This window comes from Pungitius pungitius, chromosome 15, assembly GCF_949316345.1.
Source record: "Pungitius pungitius chromosome 15, fPunPun2.1, whole genome shotgun sequence".
Classification (NCBI taxonomy): Eukaryota; Metazoa; Chordata; class Actinopteri; order Perciformes; family Gasterosteidae; genus Pungitius; species Pungitius pungitius.
The window spans coordinates 14,761,307-14,787,241 of NC_084914.1; the positions used below are offsets into that span (position 1 = coordinate 14,761,307).

General features: G+C 47.5%; 1 protein-coding gene across 6 annotated transcripts in view; it reads right to left on the reverse strand.

Moving 5' to 3' along the window:
* rnf220a (ring finger protein 220a) overlaps positions 1-25,935 on the reverse strand; it is a 137,398-nt gene that overhangs the window by 14,142 nt on the left and 97,321 nt on the right. For 4 of the 6 annotated variants that reach the window (XM_037457320.2, XM_037457322.2, XM_037457323.2 and 1 more), the window contains 6 exons: positions 18,451-18,580; positions 12,957-13,005; positions 10,058-10,153; positions 7,572-7,614; positions 5,629-5,753; positions 4,077-4,206 (listed from right to left, as the gene is read on the reverse strand). In XM_037457320.2, the coding sequence (XP_037313217.2) occupies positions 4,077-4,206; positions 5,629-5,753; positions 7,572-7,614; positions 10,058-10,153; positions 12,957-13,005; positions 18,451-18,580 (573 nt within the window). The remainder of the gene's footprint in view (positions 1-4,076; positions 4,207-5,628; positions 5,754-7,571; positions 7,615-10,057; positions 10,154-12,956; positions 13,006-18,450; positions 18,581-25,935) is intronic. The other 2 variants (XM_037457321.2, XM_037457325.2) reach the window with 1 other exon arrangement.

The following is a 25,935-nucleotide window of genomic DNA, read 5'->3' on the forward strand; positions in this document are numbered from 1 at the left end:
ATTATTATCGACTATTGAATCACATTACTGTCATCATATACCAACATTACCCTTTGCTAAAGTATGCTCTCCCTCCCCACAGGCTTCTGTGGATGGTGGTTGTCCCTGCAGTACTGCAGTATTATTTGAATCATTTGTCATAGGAATTGAACGCATTGTATATATTTTGTTCTTTCTGTACATATACGAGACGCCGTCTCTCCGTCAAATGGAGAGAGATCCCTCCTCTGACGTTCTCCCTAAGGTTTCTTCCCTTTTTCCCCCATGAAAGGGTTTGTATTTTTTGGGAATTTCTCCTGTGCCAATGTGAGGGTTTTGGGACAAAGGAATTGAAAATAAAACATTTTGCAGGGTATGAAATATTCTCAATGAATCCTTAAATAATGCCACTGTGTTTCCTCTTCATGTGATTAGAAAGCTGAGAATATACAACTCAATTTTGCCCAATTCAAACTATTTCATCCGGGCAAAATTCAAAATGAACATTTGGGAATTTTGGCTAACTCCGAAAAAAAAACCCATCACATAGGTCATGATGAATTCTCAAATACATAGACACTGCATATTTAAGGATAAAGATCGCCGCTTTCCAGCTCATAAGCACGCTGACAGGACATGCTGGAGGTTGTGCCTGTGCTCATGTCTGAGGTGTTTTAACTGAGCATATGTGTGTGAGTGTGGGTGTGTGTGTGTGTCAGTGCCTCCATCTGTCCCTCTAAGCAGTCTTGGCAGGCCAATCTAATCTGGCCAGGGAAAGGTCAGCCCCACTCTAACTGCCTTTCACTCATATTATGCACCGACGCCCCTTCCCTTCCTCCCCCACACACCTCCCTCACCTCTCTCCCTATCTATTCCTCACCTTCTTTTGTGTCATCACTCTCCTTCATTCTTACCAGTATTCTTTTACATAACCTCAACAAATATCCTCTTCCCACTTTGCCGCAGTGACTGGCAGCCAATCGACAGACCTCGGCGGCATCCTGTTGCCGTGGCAATTATCGGGACCCTCCGTGAAGCAGAGAGGTGGGGCAGTCAAAGGCCATCACTGTATCTTTGTGCCATTTACAGGTCAGAGAGGAGATGGGGGGGCGGGGGGGGGGGGGGGTGGAGGATGTGGGGGGGCGTAGGCACAAAAACATGAGACGGCCATCTTTGAAGTCCATTTACAAAGCAAGGATTTCTCCTCTTCTCAATCCCTCCCTGGGCTGCCTGGACCCTCAATAATCCGCCTCTTCTCCTCCCTCTCAGAACGGACCGGTATCAGACCTGGGGATCTGTCTGTGGCCCAACAAACGGATCAACTGATCTGCTCCAGGCTTGCAGGAGAAGCAGGGCTGAACACCCAAGAAACAAACAGGAACATGAAACAGAACTTCTGAAGGGAAAGCAGAACTTCAAAAGAACAAGTCTAAGTTGTTTTTTTGCAATCAAAATGATTGGTCAAAGAGGCCTGCACTCGCAAAGAGTGGAGATTTTGATTTTTGGCTTATACGAGAAGGGAAAATGTTTTCTGGATGTGAGGATTTGTTTTTATGCTGCAGTATAATATCATCTTAAACTTGGGTAAACATAACACTAGCTTGAAACTTTTGGGAACATTCCATAGACATCAAACATTCTGCAATAATGTCATTGGGTTTGATTCACTTACTTCGTTGTGGGACTGGATTGTTTCTCATTTAGTACTAATTATAGGAGCAACGTTATTTTCTAGTGCTGCTTGCATGTGAGAACTATGGCTACGTCTTTAAAGTGAAGAAGTACAAAAGGATGTTTAAATACCTTTAACTAAAATATATTAAAAATACCCAGGTCTCATATTGGCACTAGAATAAATACATGAAACTAAATAACTCAAACCATCCCACAAAAAGACATGGGATTTTGATGAAAACGGAAGTCATTTCCTGTTACAGAGGTGTGTACCCTGCAGAGGTAGAAGCTAGATGCTTGGACAGACAGACAGTCCACTAGAGAGATAAGGAAAGCTCTTTCAACCTGGCTAAGCTGGTACGAGACAGTCTTTCCTCACAGAGTTCAATCATAAACTGATCTTGTTCGATTTTTTCCCCCTCCCTCCCTCCCCTCCCTTGAAAGGGCCCCATTCCCCCTGCCTTTCTTCCTCCTGCTCTCAAAGGGAGAGGAAGGATGGTGGCACTTCACAGAGGGATAGGCCTTCACTTCATCCCGCCAGCTGAGGAGACCCCCCCCCTGCAACATCTCTATATCCCTCTGGCCGGCCGCTGGCTCTCGAGAGCCTGCAGGATTCAGCGGTGTGTTAGAACCACTGAAGAGCTTTCAAGACAAAATCCACCCCGTGAGCCTTCTGCCGAGTGTGTGTGTGTGTCCCGTTTCATGTCGCTCTCCCCAGGCCAACTCGGTTATCTGTGTCACATCACAAGGCGCCCTATTAGAGCGCGGCAGAAGGGTCCTGTGTCTGCTCGTCCTAACGACGTGCGGATGGAGGGAGCGCCGTGGAGACGGCTGGACGGACGGCAGGCGGCTCCCCAACAAGGCGCTCTCTGGCCAGCTTTTAGTTGAGATTTCCACATTGATCCGTCTCGTCTGCTCGCTCGCTCGCGCGCTCTCTCTCTCTCTCTCTCTCTCTCTCTCTCTTTGCGGCTCACGGGGAGGGAGCGAGGGAGGCAGGTGAGGCTCAGCGTGTGTGTGTTTAACAACGGATCGAACAGGGGAGAGAAGCGGGGAGGTGGGCGGATGAAAGCCGAGGGCGCTTGAAAGAGCCTCTTTAGAGACGCCTCGGCCTCTTCGTCCCTCTGCTCTACGCACGCTGAGCCAGGCGTGATCCACAATGGCCTCCCACCAAGGAGCTTGGTGCGCCGTGTGTATTCAGACATGAAGGTAAACATAACGGTTGGTTTAGAGCCGTTGTTTGGACTCATGGGGGGACATTCCTACAAAGACTGAGCAAACTCGCTGCTTTTCTTTGTTATATCTAACACCCCATCGAGTGGCTTCAGGGTTTGGACAGAACAACCAAATTCAACATAGTCTGCTCTGAAGAATTGGGAATGACATTTTTTTCACTGCAATTGAAGAGAACATAATTGATTGAGAATATAACAAGCAGATAAATCGAAGCGCAGTCGGTTTGTTTAGTTGTAATTTGAAAACAGTTTGCTGTTTTGTTTGCTGACAAGTGACCCCAGAGAGGTATCCCAATATTAAGCTGGTAAAACGCAATAGTGTCTTAGCGGAGCAGTTTTGAGCACCACAGAGGCGCAGGCAGGAGTGTGTCTCACTGCATGGGACAGGGTCTTGTGGGAGCCTTTTAATGTTGCTCTGAGAAAAAGCAAGCAGGCAAAATGGGATAAACGGAAACGGATAAGGCAAATTCAGTTGAATAGCGAGCAGATTCATAAAAAAAGATCCATAATGAAATCCATTGTCTGTCATCTATTTTTCCTAAAGTTTGAGGTTTCAGTGCGGGTATCCAGATATTTACGCATCCAATATCCTAGATAACCCTCAAAAATACTTTTGCTCTTATTGCATTTTTAGAGAAACTGAAGTAAGCTCAGCTCAAGGAAAAGTAAAAAAAAAAAAAAAAAAAAAGTCAGGAGACGGGAACAGAGCAGCCACACTCCCCAGTTACCAGCTCTCCCATCCACTTCCATAATTGCATTTCTGGGCGCACACGCTCACGGGCGGTGGTGACCAGCAGGTCAATTGCCCAGCTAAATGTGTTTTCCTTCTCCTTGCTTAGAGGGTTGTGTGTGTGTGTGTGTGTGTGGGGGGGGGGGGGGCCTGAGCCAAGATGACCCGGAGTGAACAGACACCGCCGCCGGACCGATGGCCCCGTTTAGGGTCTCCTTGGTCACGTTGTGCGGCGATCCCCCGAGGCGGACCGCGCTCAAACCGGACAGACGGCGCAGATGATGGATGAGCGGCGGAGACGGACGAAGGGGGCGGACCCCCGTCTGCGTACTGCCAGCTCTGTTGGTCAGCTAACGAGCAGACCACTGGGCTCCCTCACACACCCTCCCTCTGGACGCAAAGCAGCTACGACAGAAAACCCGGCGCAGTGTGTGAGAGGAGGAGAGTGTGTGTGTGTGTACCTCTGAAGCCTCCCTCCAGCAGAGCCGTCGCTCGGATTCGCTTCTGCCCCGCCCACTCGTACTCCTCAAAGCCTCGCCCATTCTCTGCATCCATGTCTGCAGAGTCGTCGTCGCCTAGCGCGCCCTCGCGCTGACACACAAACACACGGACACGTTAATCACTGTGGAAACACAAACACTTCTTTGGCTGTTTTTAGAATAGTGGAGCGGTGGACGATAGGCCAGATCTCCACAGCACGCTTTCCCCCATACCCAAACCGTGACCAGCTGTGAGGGGAACCCAGTGTCGTTGGCAAAGAGGACACAAAGGAGAGAAGCCGGCTGGTCTCGCACACCTCCCTCCAAGGCCTACGTCTGACTACGAGAGCAGCAGGCCGATACATAATGCCAATTTCTCGGTTCTTTCGCTACTTGCAACTGACAAAAATACACATTTAAAGGACATTTAAAAGTGCACTTCTTGTCAGCGCTCTGCAGACCATATATTTCAATGAAATAAAGAGCTTTTCATTCTAAACATTCTAATGGAAGGCAACTCTTAGCTGATGGCAGCACCTTCTTGTTTGGGGAGATTTTACCTTCTCAATCCACAGCAGTAGCTGTTTCTGCAGAGATTATGATTTATTTATAATTTCTATGAATGAACTTCATTCTACATACAAGCTTTATCAAAAGACTAAAATGATATTACCTTTGACTTCATTAAGTTTATTTGTTACTAAATTAACTTACTGAAACTGCTTAAGAAGAAGCCCTCAATACAAGTGCATTGGGAGGTTGTCAGTTATTTGGCAAAAGACCATAAATACTTTCACTTCAAAGTTACAGAAGGATGTCTGTATAATTTAGATAACAGTAAAAGCGAGAAACTTCTACCCATTTTATTGCTAATCAGAACAAGAAGATATTAGCTTCAGGCCCTGGTTGGGTGCAACACTCGCTACAAAGCAGCAAAAACACAGCTGGTGTGGAATGGTACGGCACCGGAACACCTCCAGCGTGCTGGGGGAGAAGAGGTGTTAGTGTCTCTAGCGCTAGTCTGAGGGACAGCGGTGAGTGCGGGGAGACGGACGGGTGGTGACTGTTAGTGGGGATGATTGGTCGTCTACTCTAGGACAGGAAGAAGCGTCTACTGCGAGGGACGACCAGGGACCAGGTCGAGTACTATGACATCGAGAGAGGAACCGGCCCCTCGTCTCCGTGAGCTAGCGGTGGAGCGGTTAAGCTCAAAACACGAGCTGAATGCCGTTGGGTGAGCGACCACATCATATGGGATGAACTGCATCCTTCTAGTTCCGGTCAGCTCAGTGGTGGCTGACGGAGATCAACGCTGCATTTTCTAAATGGCCCCCAACAGTTATCCCCATCTGATGTGTCTGCAGCACCGCGGCGTTAAGAGGTCAATGTCTACCGTCGCTATTGACTGTTCTCCACACTAATGTCTGGCATCTACGGAGGGGGCATTAAGAGGTGACTGGTCAGTGACTACAGGAAGAGAAAGGTTGACAGGCAGTCCGACCGGCGGTTTTTCAGAGACCCGGGGGTGTACTACCTGGATCAGGCATTGTTCCACATGTCTACTCATCTCCTCCTCGCTCCCAGCCAGTGGGGCGCTGCACAGCGGACATACCTGGCCCCCATCCTCAGGCTTCCTCCTCTTCATCTTTCCTATACGGGCTGCAGGGGGGCAGAAGAAGGGAGACAGACATTTTTAGTTCAAAAGCCCCATTTAGGTGCGCCAGCAAGCTTTCATGGAGGACTGATCCAATACAAGAATAACTTGGGGAAGATTCATCTTGCACAAATAAAGGGCCTTGATTTAAGCGCTGAGCCAGCTGAATTGTGCTCAGAGAGAAACGCCAAGCGTCGGATGGGACGGTCTCGATCCCGTTCCTACACTCGACCTCCACGCTGTGCCTCTTCCTCGGTTTGTCCCCTGCCCTCCTGTCCCAGCCCTTCACATTTAATATGGAATTTAACAGAGCAGAACCGCAGTCACTGTGCCCTGAGTCTCTGTCGTTTTTTTCTTAACTGCCAATGGCGCCCAGAGACATCCATGTTTACCCAGCCAGGGAAGGGAGACATCAAGAGGGATGGTGGGAGAGGACACACGGCAAGATGGCCTAACTGAACAGCGGGGTAGGGATGGAGGGAGTCGGTCCGGGGGGGTGGAGGGGAAGAGCATCCTTCTCCTCCTCCTCACCAATTCTCTCGTGACGTTAATCAAAGGGAGCGTTGTTAAATAGAGATGGGGAAAAAAGGCTAATTAGGTTGCTCGCCCTCGCCACACGCTGTTACACCCCACATGAGAATGACTCCTGGCTCCACACCACGGCAGAGAGAGATTAATGGAGGGCGAAGTTTACGCCAAGACTCTCGTCACGGGCACTGACTGAAAAGGGGGGAGCCCCCCATGTGCCAGTTTAGCTTCAGCATGCCCTGATGTATAATGTTGGACTAACTTCTGGTGGTCCACCTGAAGACCATGTCAGAAATCCACTATGGAACCAGGCTGGTGAAAACGCATTAAGAAAACCGGGAACGGGCTGCAGCCACTGAGCGTTTTACTGTTCAACTGGCGTTATTGTGTTGTTACAGAAGGTGTTGTTACAGGATGTGCTGCCCAAGTCTTCCAGTGTTTTTGGATCATGAATCCTCATCTTAGGTTAGTTCTGTTTTTTAACATTATAAAGTCCCAGGGCTAAGAATACACATTTACCAAATAATCAGAAAGAAACTATGTTAGGCTGTTAATCCATCTGGATGAAAAAGTTTCAGTCACCCCAAATATAATAGCGGGTACAAATTCTTTCAGAAATTGGGGCTGTTCAGAGTTAAAAACACAACACCAAAAACCTACTGTGTCTTACATTAAATCAACATCACATGATATAAAAGCATCATATTATCAAAATGTCCAGCCCCTGAATCTTGACTAGGGTTGCCATCCGTCCCTTAAAATACAGACAAACCTAGATATCGACCTACCCCCCCATCCCCATATCACGACAATATGACCACTTGAGTTATAGAGAGAGTGAGTGCATGTGTTCACATTGGTTTCAATAGCAGATACCTTTTAAAACAACATGTTGTGATTTCCCACCATTGACCATTGTGGCCTATGGCCATGACTGGGGGGGGGCCTCGCCCACCTTATTTCTCTGTATTAGAGGTGGCAACCCTAATCTCGACACCAGTGATATCATATTGTATTTTAAGAGATGATCAATTTCTTTTCATTTTAGGATTCATTAAAAATCAAACGTATGGAACCTTTCTGCCAAGTACACCCTCTTAAATACCTGAATATTTTGAAAAATAAAATATGTTTTCCAAACTATTCTACTTTGGCCAATCATTTTTTTTACAAGTAAATCCGTATATTTTCTTTTAAATAAACTTTTAAGACGAAAAACCTTCTTGAGTAAACTTTTAATGACGACATATAATGCGTATTAATAAGCACTCGGGAGATGAGGCGCGTTTACATACCATTCAATCTCGTTTGCCTGTTGGCCCGAACTCGTAAAAATGTCTGCAAGCAGAAAGAAGGGGGAGGAAAAAAGAGGGAGGAAACACACATTAGATACTTAACCAACCACACAACATGTTCACGATGACAATTAGAACTTTTTCGACTGGGATTGCTTTGGATGCTGAGGTTGGGTCACTGTAAACAAGACCTACTTCTCTATTGTTTTCCTCATCCTCCATGTCTGTCGGGCTTCACTCATGGCTCATTCTACGGCCGCCACAAACTCTCTGCTGAAAACTACACGGCTGCGTTTACACACGCTTCGCATCACCACAAATTGAAGTCTGCGTCTATTTTGTACCGCGGATGGGAAAGGATTGAAAGTGGCGCTCGTATCGGCAGATATTGCTCGTGTCCGACGCCATGTTGGCTTGTTATGATCACGTGACGCACTTAAGACGGAAGTGGGGGAAGCCGCACATGTCGTTGCGGATGTTGACCGCTAGAGGGAAGCAGAGGGTTTGAATAAACGGTGGAGCTACACCTTCTGACCACACAAGATGCACAGCTATTGTACTGCTCCACCAAACAGCTGTTTATATAATACATGAAATAATAAATAAAAACACGTCAGGGATGTTAATTAAGTTTCATTATTTGGCGTTAACAGCAGAGGAGACATTACAGGTTAATAATGTAAAAAAAACAAGACCCGTTGATTACTTATATTAAATATCACATGTTATCAGAAAATGTATGTGTGAATATATAAACAAGACATTTTTTTATTGTACCCATTTATTGTAAAATTAGATTTTTATTAATAGTGACAAGGTTAAAATAACTAATGTATCAACCTGAAACCTTATTTGATTACCTATATTAAACTGCTTCATTTAAAATAAAAGTTTTTTCAAATACGGCTTTATTTAAAGCTAACTTTTGGTAAATTTGGAGAGATCTATAAATTAAAAATATGAATGTGCATTTTTGATATTTTGTTGCCACTAGTCAGAAAATAGATGCTATGAAAAGTGCATGAAAAACACATTTTCCTTTGTCGAGAATGCTCAATCACAAGGAAAAGCACTGCATTCAATATTCTACATGTATCGCCATATTGATACAGTTACAAAATAATCCAATGCTCTTCCTTCACGGGGTCATAAACTTGAGAGGCTGTGAGAAGAAAGATGTGTGTTTGCTACACAAATTAAAAGTTCATATTTTAGATTTTTCTGCATATTCTGTATATCTTTTATTATATTGGTCACATGTTTGAGAGCCACTGCTATAATCTTGAACAAGACGGTTTCATTTTCCTTTGATCGTGGCTTTTTTATGGAACATTTGCAAAATAGATACTGTGCAAAGGTACCCCAAAATTCAAGCGCAGTACTTGATGAAATGTAGTCTGTTACTTTCCACCACTGGCAACAGTTAAACTCTACATTGATCTAATGAACAAGGAACATTTCTAATGAACGAGGAACATTCGGGTCTTGGGCTGTTCAGGATGCCTGCAGTGAATTCCATTATATCATTTAGAATAATGCTCTAATCACTCAAAGTGAATCACTGAGAAAAAAACGAAGCAAGGTCAGTTCCACTTGCGTCTCTTGCAGAGTGTACGACTCAGGACTACTGGTCTTCAAACCCCGAGGCCGGGCCATCTTTAGCTATGTGCTGACCAAAGCATCCCGGTCGCAGTTATGGATGCCCTCTCGTTGACACGGCAACGGTGAGTGGGCGGCGGCCCCTCTCACGGCCCGTCGTCCATCAGCGAGTCAGGCCTTCTCCTTCCATTTGAGGCCTCCTTCTCGCCCCCCATCCCTTCGTCCCTCCCTGCCGCCGCCACTTGAGTTATCGGCCCACTTGGCTCGCGTGGCCACTACTACAGTATCATCATGATACACTCACTGCATGGCCGCACATAGGTCAGGTTTTCTTTAGAGGAAGGGAGGAGGTCGAGAGGGGAGGAGGACGGGGCACGGAGGAGGTGCTGGAGTCCGCCGTCACCATTGGCTTTATCATTTGTATAATATAAGGTGATTTCAGCAGTTTCACTTAATGAGAAAATCTACTTTATCCCTATATGCTCTTTATGAGCCGTGTCATCCTGAACGTATGGATGTAACGTCTGTGTGGACTTAATAGTTTGTATTTTATGGTGTAAGGGTGGGACACCCACTTAACCCAGAGATACAGTACATCACAGCCAGAAGAATTACCCGAACAAACTTTGATGAATTTAACAGATAAAAGCTGCTGAGGACATTGGAGATTTAAGCACACTGGCCTGCCGGTCAAAGGATCTGCTGAGAGGCCGTGAAAAGAAAAGGAAATCCACAAAAATCCTCTGCTGCTCCACTGTTATATGCATCTGTCAGCATTATGGAATTCACTAAACTTTAGAAAATGTTCTGATCAACGCTGTAGATGTAGGACAGAATGGTGTCAATCCGTGTGTGTCTGTGTGTGCGTGTGTGTTTGAGAGTGCGACCTGGTATCTGTCGGAGTGGTGGGCGTCTTCGGAGGACAGTGGCGAGACCACAGGAGACTCCCCCTCGCGCTTGATGTGCACCGACAACAGCATTGACTGGAGAGATAAAGGGGGAGACAGAGAGGAATAAAATGTCTTCTATATGCAGATGATCTTGTTATATTATCAGCAGAGGCCCGTCCTCGCTTGACAGTTCAATAAACACGGACAAGGCAAAGAGTGACGCTGTTTCAAAAGCAAATTCCGATGGAAGGAGAACAGGTGGCGTTTCCCCAGTGGGAGGGGCCACTGCAGCTGGGCCTTAGCCTTGGTTCGACACTGCGATCATACGAATGGTCCAACGCGAGCGGCCAAGCAGAGAGACGGTACGTTTGCTCTGAAGAGGCTTTCACTGAAGACAAAGAAGTCAAAAGTGTTCATTTCAATGTCATGTCGGATCAGCTGTAGCAGGTGAAAGTGTCAGCATTTGGAATTAGAAGAGACGAAAGTCAGGAAAAAAGGCATAATTGCCGTGAAATTTTTGATCTTGTCGCACAATCGCTTTCTTTCTAGTGCAACATGTAGCGTTTCTTTCTGTGTTTCAGCAGATTTGCGCACGGAGAATAAAATAAGGGGGAGTGGAGAACAGCCTTGTTGCCACGCAGGCCGCGAGCACCACGTCATCTACCACGATGGTAACCTGCCTGACTTTGTCTATAAAGTCCCTTCCACTGATTGGAGTTAATGTTTATGGGACGATAAGAGGAGAGAGGGAAGAGCGACTGATTGAAAAGAAAGGGCAGAAGAGGAGGAGGAAGGGTAAACATCTGAAGAGGAGGGAGCCTAACCGTCTGACATTATGGGACAGCGCCTGTCCATAAAGTCGGCCAAAGACACGCTCTCTGTCTCTCAGACACACACACACACGTAAAACAATATCCTCTTCTAACCCACTCAGTGACAAAGACAATCCAGGGAATTCCTCAAGTGACCAGAGGAGATAATGATGGGAGAGAAAGAGTTTTTCTTTCACAGGGCTCATCCCTGACAGAGCACTCATATGTTTGCCTGTATTCCCACGTGTGACTGCGTCGCTGCTTTATCTGTTTATTCTTTACAAGGCAGCTATGAAATATTTGTATTTACAGTCATCTCCTATTAATCAAGCGGAAAGGGGCAGAGCAGAGGCTTAAGTGCTCGACAGCAGTAATCTAATAATAATATGTGAGAAATGACCAACCTCCAGCGCTGCCACAGTAAATTGGACATTATGCATGATGTTTTTATGCCTCTGTGTGCGTGTGTGTGTGTGTGTGCGTGTGTCGTCATTTTTTTCTTTTGCCCAGGTTTAAAAAGGTCAGGAATCGTGGGCCCGGAGGGGGGGGGGTTATCATTAAAATATGACATTTAACGGTCTTCAACAAAGAGCTTATAAATCTTCAATTGAAATTTCCCGGTCTTTTAAAACAACTAATTTAATCATCACGCGAGAAGAGCAGCTGCATTGAGAGCCACATTCAGGGGGGCGACCGGGTCGACGCAGCGTGGCGAAGACTTTGGAAGTTCACGAGAGACAGTCGCCGCGCCAAAGTGCGCCTTCCTAAACTTGAACGCCGAGACACTGACACGCTCCAAAAGAGGAGCTAAGAGAACGTGTCCACATGCAGGAACCGACACGTGGCGTGTTTTTCAGGGGGGTGGGGGGGTGCATTCGGGCTGATCTCCATCCGGCAGGAATGGGTGGTGCAGCCGGCGACAACAGGCTTCAGACTGCCCCCCCCCACCCCCCTCCCTCCCTCCCTCCACGGCCTGCCGCTGAATACTAAACCTCAGCGGTGAGATGCGCAGTCACGGCCGGGGGGCATGGGGGGGGGGGTTGGGGGAGCATGCAGCTCTCACCCCATTCTCAAGCCCACCCACAGGGTCAGCGCTCAAAGGTGTGTGGGAATCCCATGTTGCATGCATGCGCACGTCGGAGGTACCTATTCTGACTTCCACGTGCTCTTTGGTTGGAAATAAAAACCAAGAGGTTCCTGATTGCTTCTTCGGGGGGAACTTTCAAGAAAACATTGACCCGTCTTGCCAGTCATAAAGATTAGAGAAGAGCTACACGTGCTGTTCAAGTGACCCCCGCTAAGTCCTGTCGCCCAACGTTGCGTGATGAGATTGAGGTTGGACACATTTCAACCTCAATCTGGAGCACCATTCACCCATTTTTCAGCTGAATGGTACAAAAAAGCAAATAAATAGTCACGGATCGTATTTGATGATCGGCTGCTGCGTGGAGAGATTGCGAGACTCTGATTGGCTGTTTTCCTTTCTGTGCATGGTAGAAACTTTAAAATGTCATTAGGAGCACTGAGGGGGGGCGGTGGAGGAACCAGATGTTTTCACATGTTATCCGTCCCCACAACTGTCAGGATGTACTGACAGTTTGAGCAACTACGCCGTAAAAAGCTATTTTTATTGAAGTTACCAACTGCAGCTTTAAATCCACTATCCAGACATTATGTTGACAACCGCCTTAGTTGGGTGGCTGCTCACGTGGTCAGATGAGTCAAAGCGCGCAGACGTGCCCTCAATCAAGAATTGGTCTCTTTTCACAATTTGCCGCTATCTGTCCTTTTCTTCAGTTTGAGGATTTTGTGCACCTGCATGTCGGCCTCTCTAATTGGAAACAATCGCAGTACAGTGCCTCCAAAGTGTGTGTGAGGCTACGAGACAGAGGCCTGATTTCCCCTCAGCGCAGCGGAGAGGAACAGAGGCATCGCACTCCCCGCTCTGATGCGAGGACGGTAAAGAGCTACAGCAACAAGAGTCCCAATGCTGCCAAAATTCAACCTTCAACCGTCTCATTTCGCACGTGCGGGAAAAAGTTATATTCCAAATAGGAGAATAAATTGAGGCTGGGTTGGCTCACCTTCGGGGTTCCTGGAGTGGCTGCTCCATCCTTGGGTGAAGTGTTCTTACTGCAATAAAGAAAGAAGGCAGAAGTAGAATTCAGTGGCGTTGTTATGGTATGGAGGACATGATTCTGGACTTGAACTCTTTCAACCCCAGAAATAGTTAGACATCCCGGGGGAATCCAGGTCTTTCACCAATACGTGATCAAATGGAGTCGATGTTCCACTTTCATGTGTTCTCCATTCCCGCCTACCCGTCCGTCCGTCATTCTATTTCCATGGTAATTGAAAACATTGGTGCGGATGTCAGGATCACAAAGAACATCAGCGCTGAGGCAATCGTTCTCTGTCTTTGTTGTGGTGTCAGAAGCAGGACAGACCAGATCTTTCGATGATTTGATTTGTCGGTGAAGTCGACCGAACGTTATGGGGGGCATAAAAAAGACCTGTTCCTTGCCAGGAGAGGTACACACAGACAAAGAAGGATGGAAAGTGAAAAATGTATCAACTGCCCACAATTATGCCAATAAAAGTGAGATTGAAGTCAAACCTTAAGCCTTCATTCTCAACTGATCTGTGGTTGACTATTTCTGTGTTTCCTTCTGTCCCTTCTCTTTCTCCTCCCCCTCTCTCTCTCTCTCTCTCTCTGTGACGACTCAACGTTCAATACTTTATTGCCGTACCAAAACGACCTCTCTCTCTCTCGCCCCGGATGCAAGGACACATGCCTCCGGGCCTCGGCGGGTTGACGCGGCGAGACGCGCTTGTCATGTTTGCCTTGAGACCCTGTTAGCAATCCAGACCCCTCGGTCACGGGATTGAGCGTGACCGCTAATCTGACAGCATGCCTTGGTAGACAAGAGGTTTCCTTTTTCAATGGCTGGATGGGTGAATAATGAGAAAGAGAAGCCTTAGTTGCATGTCACTTATCTGGGAGAAGACATTAGTCCTCCGTATGAGACAGGGATGAATTCAGTGCATTTAGACGACCAAAATGTTGGTCAGCATGGACAACATTTGTCAACAACCTGTCAATCAAAGGCATATTCTGTTTCATGGTCTGCTTGACTCTAAAAGGACCATCATTCACTAAATGAACATCATACTGTATTGAAGACTTGAAACTAGAGATTGATGAATTGATGTTTACAAAGGTTACTGAGGGAATAATTCAAGAGAGAACTCAAGACATTTTCTCATCTGCTTCTATAAAACCAGTCTTTTTTTAAAAGAAAGCAACATTGGCTTCATTTTTACAATGGTTTTACCTCCCAAGTGACCTGGTATCGCTAATATCCCCAAATTCCCTGTGATTGGACACATTTCCCCACTTCTGAGTTCAAAATAAGTCTTCCCAAACATGTCAATGTTAGAACCTTTATACACATTTTCATAAATTTGGCTATTACTATTTTCATTTTGCTCTGTCTAACATACGAAAATACATCAGAAGAGTAAAAAGATTTTATGAGTTTGTGGTCATTTTACATCATTAGTCCATATGATCTGAGTCCTTTTCGATCTGAGATGAGTAGCTAGCGCTTGTGATCGCGTGCACGTGTAGCCATGCACAGTACACTTGGAGTCTCTATGTGTGGATGTAATAAATGTTTTGAATGTGAATGCGTCTATGAAAATGTGTCATAGCTGCTTTAGTGCCGTGTGTCTCGCCCCGTGGATGTGTGTGAGTGTGTGTGTGTGTGTGTCGAACAGCGGGCCTCGCCTCCACCAACAAAGAGAATAAACTTGCGTGACACAGTCAAGCTGCTGTGTAATGCAGGGGAACCTGCCAACGCCCCACACCTGTCTCCCCCCTTCTCTATCTCCCATTCTCTCTCCATCTCACTTTTATTCATTACCTAGAACCTCTGCAGAGGCATCACAATAACAGCCGACTCCACCTGCTTGTTGACAGTGTCAAACAGCGACCAGAGATGGAGGAGGGAGGAAGGGGGGGGGGTGAAAGGAAAGAGAGAGCGGGAGAGAGGACAGCAGTTGCACGTCTGCCACGATGGGAGAAAATTGCCACGGTGACAGGGTGGGTGATAGAGAGATGAAAGGGAGTGAGCAATAGCGGAGCGGGGGGGAGGTGGAAGGAGATGAAATGTAAGGCGAGAGAGGGAGAGCGAGCGACATAAAGAGAGAGATGGAGCCAGGGTAAGATGAAGGGAGACAGGAAAACGGGAGAGAGAAAGAGAGGGATTGACGGGAGAGTTGGTGTGTCGCCCGCCTCTTCTCGCAGCTCCAACACGTCTGTTTGCCCGGTTCTATGAATTTTTGATGGCAAAGGAGAAGGGCGGGAGGGATGGGGGGGGGGATTAACCGGGCTGGAAATTCCTGCTGCCTGCCATGTCAAAGCGAGAGGGGGGAAAGAGTGTGGAAATGATCGGCACAGCAAAGTGAAACAAACAAACACACAGAAGACGAGACGGGAGACAAAGCCATTTAAGAGGTGTTGTAATAATGAGCGGGTGAGAGCATGAGGGTGCCTACAAACAAAGTTTACCACATACTGTTCCACCACGCCGCGCAGGGCCCTGTCTGAACTTCCTGCCACCAAAAGGAGGGGCGCAGGAAGAGTGAGACCTGGAACAGGAAGTCACCATGCAGCGAGCTGCCAGGGATAACTGGGGTTTCATTAGTGAAAAGATCACCTGAACCTTTCTACCTTTCTACAGGAGCCCAGAGAGGACAAACCAAACTGTGGAGAGGGTCTTTTCTGAAGGCCACTGTAGTTCTTTCTGCTCATTAATCTACCACAATGAGCCTTAGCAGGTATCCTATGTCGAATAATCCAGATAAATGCAAAGTCCAGTACCTGAAGTTTTTTTGGACAATTGCAACCGCAAGAAAAATAGTTCTAAAGAACAACCCAAAAGGAAAAGTAACCCTAAAAGAGGTCCTGAAATGGTAGTGACGGCTGGTCAGTAAACTGGTCGCAAATTCCATTAAGTAACTATACGCCCACCCTCGCCAAACCTGGGTTAAATGTGCATCAATCCTACACAAGCAGTGACAGGCTGAGTTTGAGTGACAGCTAGCAAAGGGCTCGGCCCCTCCCACCTAAAGGAGAGAGAGAGAAAGAGAGAAAGAGGGAGATAAATAAGTCCTTTTTCAGGGGGAGTTGGGTGGAAGGAGGAATGGAGGGATGGCGCTTGCCTCGAGATGCTGATTGCTTTTTGCCTTTTTGTGTCGTCTGCTGGTGGGAAGAGGAGGGGGGAGGGGGGTCGCTTGCTCTAGTGGAGGCAAATTGATTATGGAGGAGGAGGAAGATGAGGAGGAGGAAGCGGAGAAGGGTTACGTACAGGAGGGAGGATATGTAGATTACTTTGCCCCCAAGAGCCACCTGACGTTTACAGGGCATGATAGATTACCATTTGCTCAACTGTGCGTGAGTGTGTGTGGGTGCGTGGGTGTGTGTGTGTGTGTGTGTGTGCGTGTGATTTCCGTGCGTGAGGAGCCGCGGCCCATGAACACGCGGCGGAGCCCACAGTAACCAGAGAGGACGGGGTGGCAGTCGCAATCAAACCCTCGGCGAGGGCGGAGGGGCAGAAATACAGCAAAACAAATAGAAACGGCCCAGACGAGCAGATGTTGGCAGATGAGGCGCCGACCGGGCCGACACGTTTGGGACGTGCGCTCTGACGCGCGCACGCGCCCTTGGCTTTCCATACCCGCGGCTCTTTCATTCAGCGAGCGCCGGGCCGTCATTAAAGGCAGATTTACTACAAATTGGACCAAATTCCCGCTGTCACTTTCAATGATGGCTGCTACCATGCAGAGAGGCGAGGAGAGGGAGAGCAAGCGCGCACGTGTGGTATGGCAAAATAACATACACACACACACACACACACACACACACACACACACACACACACACACACACACACAGACACACACACACTTTTATTCTATCCCTTGGATCCATTCCATTTGACAGGCACACAAAGCGAAAGGAACATCTGCATCAAGGTATCTTCAAATTTGATTTTTTGCATCCTTGCTCCCTCCCCCTTCGCTCTGCGTGTGTGTGTGCACGTGTCGGACAGGTTAATGGTGAGTAGCTAAATCAGCCAGCCGTGACGTTAGCCACCATCCCATCACCTCACCCGGGATGACGCTATTTCCTTAAATAACCGCATGTGTGTGTGTAAGTGTTTGTGCTCACACAGTATCTCAGTCCCACAGAGGGAAGGGCAGACTACTAACCTTTGTTAATTATTGAAACACACACACACATACCCACACACACACCTCTATCAGAGGATGAAGGATGGATGGATGACCCTCACACATCTCCAATGTGATCTATTCTATTGTTGCAACGTTCTTAGTCGGCTTAGTTGGGGACAAGTTAGCAAGCTCTATCGGTCGAGATTTGGCTTTGGATTATTAAATAATTATTAAATGAATTATTTTGTAATAACAAAGCTAATTTTTCCTTCAGCTTCCTAACTTTTTAGGGCAGGAATGAGATAATTTGGTGGGCTGAAGACATATTTTATATCATATTTAAATCATGTCACAGGTCGCTGCTTTAGGTCTGATTTGAGGCTTCAAACCCCTTCCAAATGAGGCGATAAAGAAATGACAGGATCGGGTCAGAAGAGGGCGGAGTGAAAAACGGAGTTAGTGAGGAAAACATGGCAAAGCTGTGAGGAGGATAAAGAAGAATGGAAGGAGATGGATGGGGGAACAAGAGGGCAGACGAGTAGAACAGGAGCGAGAGGAATGAGGACAGGGACAGATGGGAGGGGGGGGGGGGGGTAAGGCATGTGTAAACGGGGGGTAAATGAAGTGTGATTTTATATGTGGGGTGACGCTATCTGTCGCCCCGTTCCTCTAGGTTAATGGGGACTATCATAAAGCTGGGCCGCGAAGGTGGATGCCGGGTCACACATAAACACACACGCAATCTGTATGTACACAAACACACACACACACATGGCCAGATGTGCGGTCAAGGTGAAATATGGATCCTAATGGTTGTGTCCCATCGTTAAAAGGGCTTGGAGTTGATTTATCCGTCGTAAAACAGCTTGTGCACCTGTCACAAAGAGAAGCGGGGAGCGGGGCGGCAGCGGCGAACTTCAGGTCACAGGTCTGAATCCTAATCCCTGCGGGAAACACTTAGCGCTACGTCGACGGCATGCCGCTGCCTTTTATGCAGATTTATGGCAGCGGAATCTCGGCTATGGCAGAAAGACGGTCAGTGGGCCTGACACGACAGCTGAGTAAGAGCTCGGCCTCCAACCTCGGGCCTAAAAAATATGCGTCTTTACGAGCCAGTGAAGTATTCGTCTTGGGGATCGACATCAGTCTGGTTTCTCCGGGTGCACGGTGACAACATGCTGGGCTGTGTGTTCACGGTTCGCTTCACTGGAAACGCAGAGAGCGGGGAGCCAGTCGACGTTTTGTGATAACAAACAAATGTGGGACTTTCACCCAGCAGACCTTTGTTTGTATCCGGAGACCAGGCGCCGTGGACGACGGTGTGTGTTTCAGACTCACCTGAAGCATGCAGCGGTTAGCCTCTCTATCTCCGTCTCCATGTGTTCCTGAAGCTCTCCGGGCCTCAGCAGCACCTGGCAGATGGGACAGATCGGAGCCTGGCTGTCATACATGGACATCTTCTTTTTACCTGGAGACAAGATGGGGAGCAGGACAAAAGGAGGAACATCAGAATGTGCACAAGACGGATTTCGTCACAGTTCTAGCACACAAATACGTACTGATGTGTCCATCTACTGTTCCAAAAAGACATACAGTATGTCTCCAACTCAGTACCCCTCATGTAGTATACACTCTACACAGTTGACCTGGCCGCCCTTGAATTGGCCGAGATGAATCACTCAAGGAAGGGCAGTGTGTTCTGTCGAGCCTTAAACTGCTCTGATCCACACACACACGCACAAAGTGCACGTGCGTTCTAATTCTGCTTTTACACACAATCGGAAAGGAGGAATAGAGTGGTGCACAGTCTCCAGCGTGTCCCCTCAGGTCGAAGCCGATTAAAGGAGGGTCGGCCCGGGGATGAGATAATGCTGTATAGAGTCTGCCAACACTACCTCACTTCATTGTCCTTGATCGGGGGGGGGGGGGGCACAGGGCGGGGGCCCACCTGTATGTGTGTTTTCATTGTGTGCATGGGGAAAGTGCAGGCTTAGCGCTTTGGGCAGCTCAGTATTTCTGTGCCTTTGTGTTCACATGTGCGTAGTAAACACCCAACTATCTCAAGTTTGCCTTTGAGTGCGTTTGAGCCGGCTAAAAATAACATCTATTGAACGTGTCTCAGTGCTTCATGTCGGAGGACACTTCCTGATTTGCTGCATTCAGCCAATCAAACCGGCTTTTTTTTTAGTCCAGAGAACAATAGGCTCCGCCTCAGCCAGGATATCCTGTTTAGACTGCTTGTCACCACGGCAACGGGAGGACAAGGTGGACGTCTTGTCTTCGTCCAGTCTCTCGTATGTAAACCCACGCGCACAGACACACATACATGCAGGCCCCTGGCGACGCGTACTCCTCGCTTACATATTGGTGTGTCAGAACAGTTTCCTGCAAGAGAACTCATCGAGTGGGGAACCCCCCCTTCTCGCCCCCCCTCCCTCCCTTTGTCAGAGCGTGCGTGTGCATACCGGCCTCCCATTCTCCCCCACTGCTACTCACCAGAGCCACAGCACAGGGACACGTTAAGTGACTTTGAAAAATAGGTAATCGATTACTCTCTATCTCTCCCTCTGCCTCTATCTCCATTCCCTCCCCACACCTTTACCTCCCTGCGCGCTCTCTCTCCCCCTCTCTCCCTCTCTCTCTCCTCCCCAGCCTTACCCATTTCTAATTTTCTGCTCGCTACCATCCATTTATTGGTTTCATTTCTTTTGCCTCCTCTCCCCTATCCCTCATCTCCTCTCTGATTACTTCATTGTTCATCTCCCCCCTTTATTTCTTTCCATCTTTTCGTTTTCTGTTGCACCACCACTTTCTCTTTCCCTACATGTTGCTTGGCTCACTGCTATCCCTTTCCTCTGCCCCCCACCCTCACTTTCCCCAACCTTCTACCCTTTATTGCTTTGACAAGATAATTTGAGTCATGCTGAAGCCGTCGCCATCCGCCACAGCAAACAAAGAGAGATCCAATCCCTGTCTGCAGCTGATGGGGCTCTTTCTATTCCGCGGACAAAACACACACCTGAGGGTCACGGAGGCACGTACAGACACACAAACACACACACATAAACGCCGAGGCTTTTGTAATGTAAAAAACGCTTATTTTGCACAGCGGGAGTTTTTTTTTTTTCCTTTTCAATTTGCTGTTTTTCCTTTGAATTGTGGAATGTTCAGACTTTTATTTGTGTTCTTATCAAAACAATTATGCAAACGGAAATGTAGAAAACAGAATGTCAGCAATCAACTAAGCGCAAAGGCCTGGAAGTTGGATTTGAATTGAGCTGTCCTGCTAAAAAAAACAAGCTGTTCACTGCAGACACTGATTAAAAAACCCAGCCGCCAATTCCGATTGGCTATCATGTCAGAGCTTTAGAACATGTCGTCAAATCTCAGGACCTGACTTCCTTTTCTGTTCTCTCGCCCTTTTTCATGTCACTCTCACCCTCCGCCCGTCTCTCCCCTTCTCCCCCTATGTCCCCCTTCCCGTCCTGAGGGGAGTGAGTGACAGGGAGAGGCGATATACACACAGATACATCCAGAGGAGGAGAAGAAGAAGGAGGGGAGAGGAGAAGAGGGGAGGGGTGTTGATGTGATGTCGCACACAACGGCTTGTCAGCGCCTTAAAGATGATTAATGTCGGGGCTACGCACACACACACACACACACACACACACACACACCGAGGAGGCTCCCACGTGTCCTGCTTTGGACCTCACAGCTCAAACACACACACACACACACCCCGCGGCGCAACATGGGTGCGTTTAATCTCAGGGACGCAGAGGGAAGGCATCTGAGTCAGGGGAGGGGAGGGTGGGGGGGAGGGGGAGGGCTGGACAATAACAAGGAAATAGGCCTGACAGGACTTTTTAGTGTCGCGATTCTTCAGCGAGAGAGGAAGGGAAGGCTTGAAGGATGGATGGATGCGTGGAAGGAGGAGAGCGGAGAGGAGGTGCCTGTCCCCTCTGACAGCCATGATGGAGTGCAGGCTCGATCCCCCCCCCCCAGTCCCCCCTCACCCTAATGTGCCAAGATGGATCGTGTCATCTTCCGTTTCTCCCTGACTTTCCCTCTCCATCCCTCTCCGTCCGCCTGCCTTCCGGCCTCACTCCATTCCTCGCCCACTTTAGCATCACACCTTTTGTTTCCCTTTCTCCTCCTGTCCCCACTACACCCCATTTACCCCGTCACCTCTTCCCCTTGATCTCTGCTTTTTGTTCGTGTCACCTGACTGGTAGGAAGCGTATCCGGCTGACTTTTGGGATCCCCAGGCGTGATTGATTTCCTGGCTGCTGTGGCGCTGAGACGGTAGACCTCGATCCAGAGAGTCCTTAAATCCTCTTTGTGTGGGACAATCACACATCTTACTGCAACAAGTCACTTGCTCATCCTCTGCTCTTAACACCAGTGGGTTTTTGGATGTCCCCATCAGATGCAGTCATCAAGTCGTTTTTGGACTGAGTAAAGAATTAAATGTGCTGTGGGGAAATTAGCATGATTTCAATATAAAAAACAGCTTTTAGCTCCCTAATAAACATTCAAATATATAAAAAAAGAATAGCCCACACTTAACGTGAAAGAAGTTCTTTACTAATGAAATAATGAGTCACACACACGCAGGCAGGTAATTACAGACACCAGATGGTGAGGCGGCGAGAGCTACATCATACGGAAGAGCGGAGAGCAAAGAGGACCCGTCCCTCCTTGTTTCACTTTTACCCTTCTTTCATCCTTCTATTCGTCCCTTCCTTCAACACCTTACTACCTGTGGGGTTTGCTCCTCCCTTTCTTCTATCCTACTTTTCTCACTTCCTGTTCTTCTTCATCTTCTCCAGTTTGTCCCCTTTTCAGATTTTCCATTTTTGTGTGATAAATATCAATAATCATGAGTTCCAGTCACTTGAAACATCCTTTGTTTAAAACTGCATCTCCTCTGCTGCCTACGCACACCTTTTATCTCTCTGTCTCTCTGCTGTGTTGCTTGGGGTCCAGATGGAGTGGGAATCAATAGATGCTAGATAGCGCAGGATCCCAGACTACAATGGGCTGAGGTAAAAAGCACCCCCCCCCCCCCCCCCCCCCGCCCCCATAGGGGACAGGGATGTCAGCCTCTCGTGCCTCCCAATGCGGCCGCAGATAAAAAGCATTTGGGGTGTCCTCATGGCTCAATGGGCTGAGAGGCAAAGCACGCACTCACAACACTGTGGGTCCAAAATCCCATTTAATGACCTGTATCGCCTGTGCCATCCCTTCAGTTTCATCTCGCCTCTCCGGACTCTTCCTGAAACGCTTTTGTGTAAAATGTTGTGTTGCAGCAATCAGCACTTTAAAAAAACACTTACAGCTCCACATTTGAAAGACGCCAAGGACCATTTAGAAGGAAACACATTTTTTGTATCCACCTTTTAAAGTCTTTTGCAACTAATCGAATTCACTTGTAAATTATACACACAATCAGCTAATGAGCACTGGGCATGTAAACCGGATTTAAGCGTAACAATAAGAGTCTGAAAAGAGGAGGGCCAGATTTATTGGTTGGCACATGTACAGTGTGTACACACACACACACACACACACACACAAATTCCCCAAATGAAATGACAAAGTGTCTACATGTAGAGGCTGTTTTTCTGTCCTTGAACAGTTATCTTCTACTTGTTTGTGCCAAAATGCACAAAGACACACACACACACACACACACACACACACACACACACACACGCACACACACACACACACACACACACTTTCCATTACCCCCCTTCTATGTGGCTCTCCTAAATGAGTTTTCTGACATGCATCAAGTGTTTATGCCCGCTACCCCTCTTTCCTCCTCTCTCCTCCTCCTCCTCCTCCTCCTCCTCCTCCTCCTCCTCTTCCATCCCCCCTCTCCCCTCCCTCCGCCACTTGTCCGGCCGGTTAGCTATAACACCCGCCAACATCGGTAAACAAGGAAATCTCTCAGCCGCGGCCCGGCGTGTAACCGCATTACCGCGCCTGATAACCTCTTCAAATAATGTGCGATAAGGGGAATTTGATTTGATTCACGGAAAAGGGAAGGAGGGCTTCTGCCCCCCTCCCTCTGTCCCGCAGTCTCTTCCTTTTTCCTTTCCTTTATTTCGTTCTCACCCTTCTTCTGCTCCTTCTTTTCACTTAGCCCTCGGGCCTCCTCCTCTCTGTCTCATCCCCCCTCTGCCCCCCCCCCCCTCTCCAGAGTGACACCGCCTCGCATCCACAATCAAATAAATCCCACCGAGGTGTCAGCCTTCATTTCCCCTTCCCCCTCTCTCCCTCTACCGCCGCCCCCCCCCCCCGTCCCCTACTAACCAACGCAAGGTGAGGTGAGAGGCCCCCGTGAAGCCATCATCTCCATAATGGCAAATATGAGCCCTGAAGCCCAAAACCAGGGGGCCACATTAACACAAATGAGACCTGCAAAGATGTGTGTGTGTGTGTGTGTGTGTGCGCCTCCCAGTGAGGTGATGTGTTTTTTTCTTAAGTGAGCTGTGATTTAAGCAGGCTAGACACTAGGCTGATCACTAGCTAGTGTGTGTGTGTGTGTGTGTGTGTTTGTGCAAAATAGATGCGGCTGTGCGGCTCATTCAGAGGACATTTGATGAAATGGAACGAGGGTCAACTTCAGTTTGCCACCCGGGCAGCGTATTCCCTTCTCCGCTCATGTATATGTGTGTGTGTTTTGCCCGTGTCTGTCTGATCGCAGACGTGTGTGTGTGTGTGTGTGTGCGCGTTTGCGTGTTCTCACTCCCTGACAATGATGCATGGTGCTTTTAAATAGCACTCCTCCACGCCCCGCTCAAAACTCATCACCGGGTTCTTTTCGTCGACCCTCCCTTGCCCCCCCCCCCGCTCCCCCCTGCGCTCCCTGGGGTTGTCACTTTTAGAAAAGCAAATGAAATGTCGGCGGCGAAAGAGAGAAGGGATGAAGAGACGGCCCGGATGGAGGGATTGAGAGGGTAAAGGTGTGTGTGTGTGTGTGTATGTGTGTGTGTGTAGCAGCAGGTTTAAATGGGGGGGACTATTTCTGTGGGCAACATTGGAAAACCGGCTGTTATTCCATGTAGAAAATTCTTTCAATCAGTTACAGGGGAAATGTTTGGGCCCTGAACACGTCGTGGTCTAAATAGAAATAAAAAAATAGAAATAAAAGAAAAAGAAATTCCAATACCATGTATGAGAAGTTTAAATGTGGGGAAACAAAAGGGAAATGCAAAGACATGAACTAATAAAAAATCATTTTGAAGATACGCTGATAGATGGTTGTCTGATGAATGTGTGTGTGTGTGTGAGTGTGTGTGTGTGTGTGCATCTGTTTACAAGTGTATTGAATGCATAAAGTGGGTTTTACTCCTGGGACCCTGCTGCATGTGTCCGTCTGATGGTTACCTCCGACAACTGACAGCTGTTTATCCAATCAATCACCTTGTCAGTGTGTGTATGTGTGTGTGTGTGTGGGTGTGTGTGAGTGCAAGTGAGTGTTAGAGAGAGAGAGAGAGAAGTAAATTAATTGAGCATTAACCAAGCACTGACCCACAGAGCAGAGGCAGAGGCACTAGCCGCTATACACGCTGAATCTCAATCCAAGAGCCCTAGATCACACACACACACACACACACACACACACACACACACACACACACACACACATTACAAGATTCAGTTTCCTGACAATGTTTTGAAGGAAATGGGCCTGATTTATTACATGTAAGTTAAAGTTTAATTTCTTTTATTGATAAGTTAACTTTTCAGGAATAGAAATCCAATAGTGATATAGAATCAAGAAATACACACAGGGTCATTGTAGCCAGTGATGGAGGGTAAATTGTATAAATGGTATCCTATTGATAAAGATCATTCAATAATATTCGATAAAGATTCATTAAGATTCTTCGTAGGATTACACAATTTTTTAAAATTTGATCACGTTATCACAACCCACACTTCAAATATATATATGTAATGAATAATTAATTATTATAATTAATCATCAATATTTAATGGTTTTTGATTGAGCACATTTTACACCAAAGGACAAATTGAACTTTTAATTACTTTATGATTGCACTTGTTGAGTGTAGAAAGCTCTTCTAATATAGCATAAACGTTTAATGTTTTCACTTTTTGTTTGCTATTTAAGAAAAAACACCTCCGACCTCCGACCTCTCTCTTCTCCTCTCTGCTGACTGTCTCTGGCCCATCTCTCCTCCCTCGGCTGTCCAGGAGGAGGGAGGATACCTGACGGAAGGGTGTGTGGGCGTGAGGCCCGCTGGAACTCATTTCCATCTCAAAAGGGGGCCTTGTCACGAAGGGAACGTGCAGCGTCAGCGGGCGTGAGGGGGGGCAGGAGAGGGGGCGGGGCATCGTCAGCAACTTCCAAATGAACGCTCTTACCCGGCCCCAATCAAACACAAAGCTCCATCTCTTCGGCACTGAATAAGAAGTCAGATTAATATCCTGTCATCTATTTTGTCTGTAAAATGTATTTATTTAGGAGTGGACAGACCAGTACAGCTAGAGACGTACAGACTTGCTGCCCTTCACAGCACCTCTCTGTTAGTTATCTCTGCATGTCCCTCATTTAATCTCCTTATTTCCTCCCTTCTGTCCTCTTTTATCCTCCTCTCTCCGCCCCTCTTTCCCTCTCATTATCTTCCTCCCTGCTGCTTTCATATGGTCTAGCAGGCTGAATTAATTACCAAAGCCAATTAACGCTAGATTGGCTGATGTTTTAACTAATTAGCTTTAATGAGGGTGCCATGGCTGCCTGCGCCGTGTTAATTGAATCCTAACAGCGGAGGAGGAAGCCTG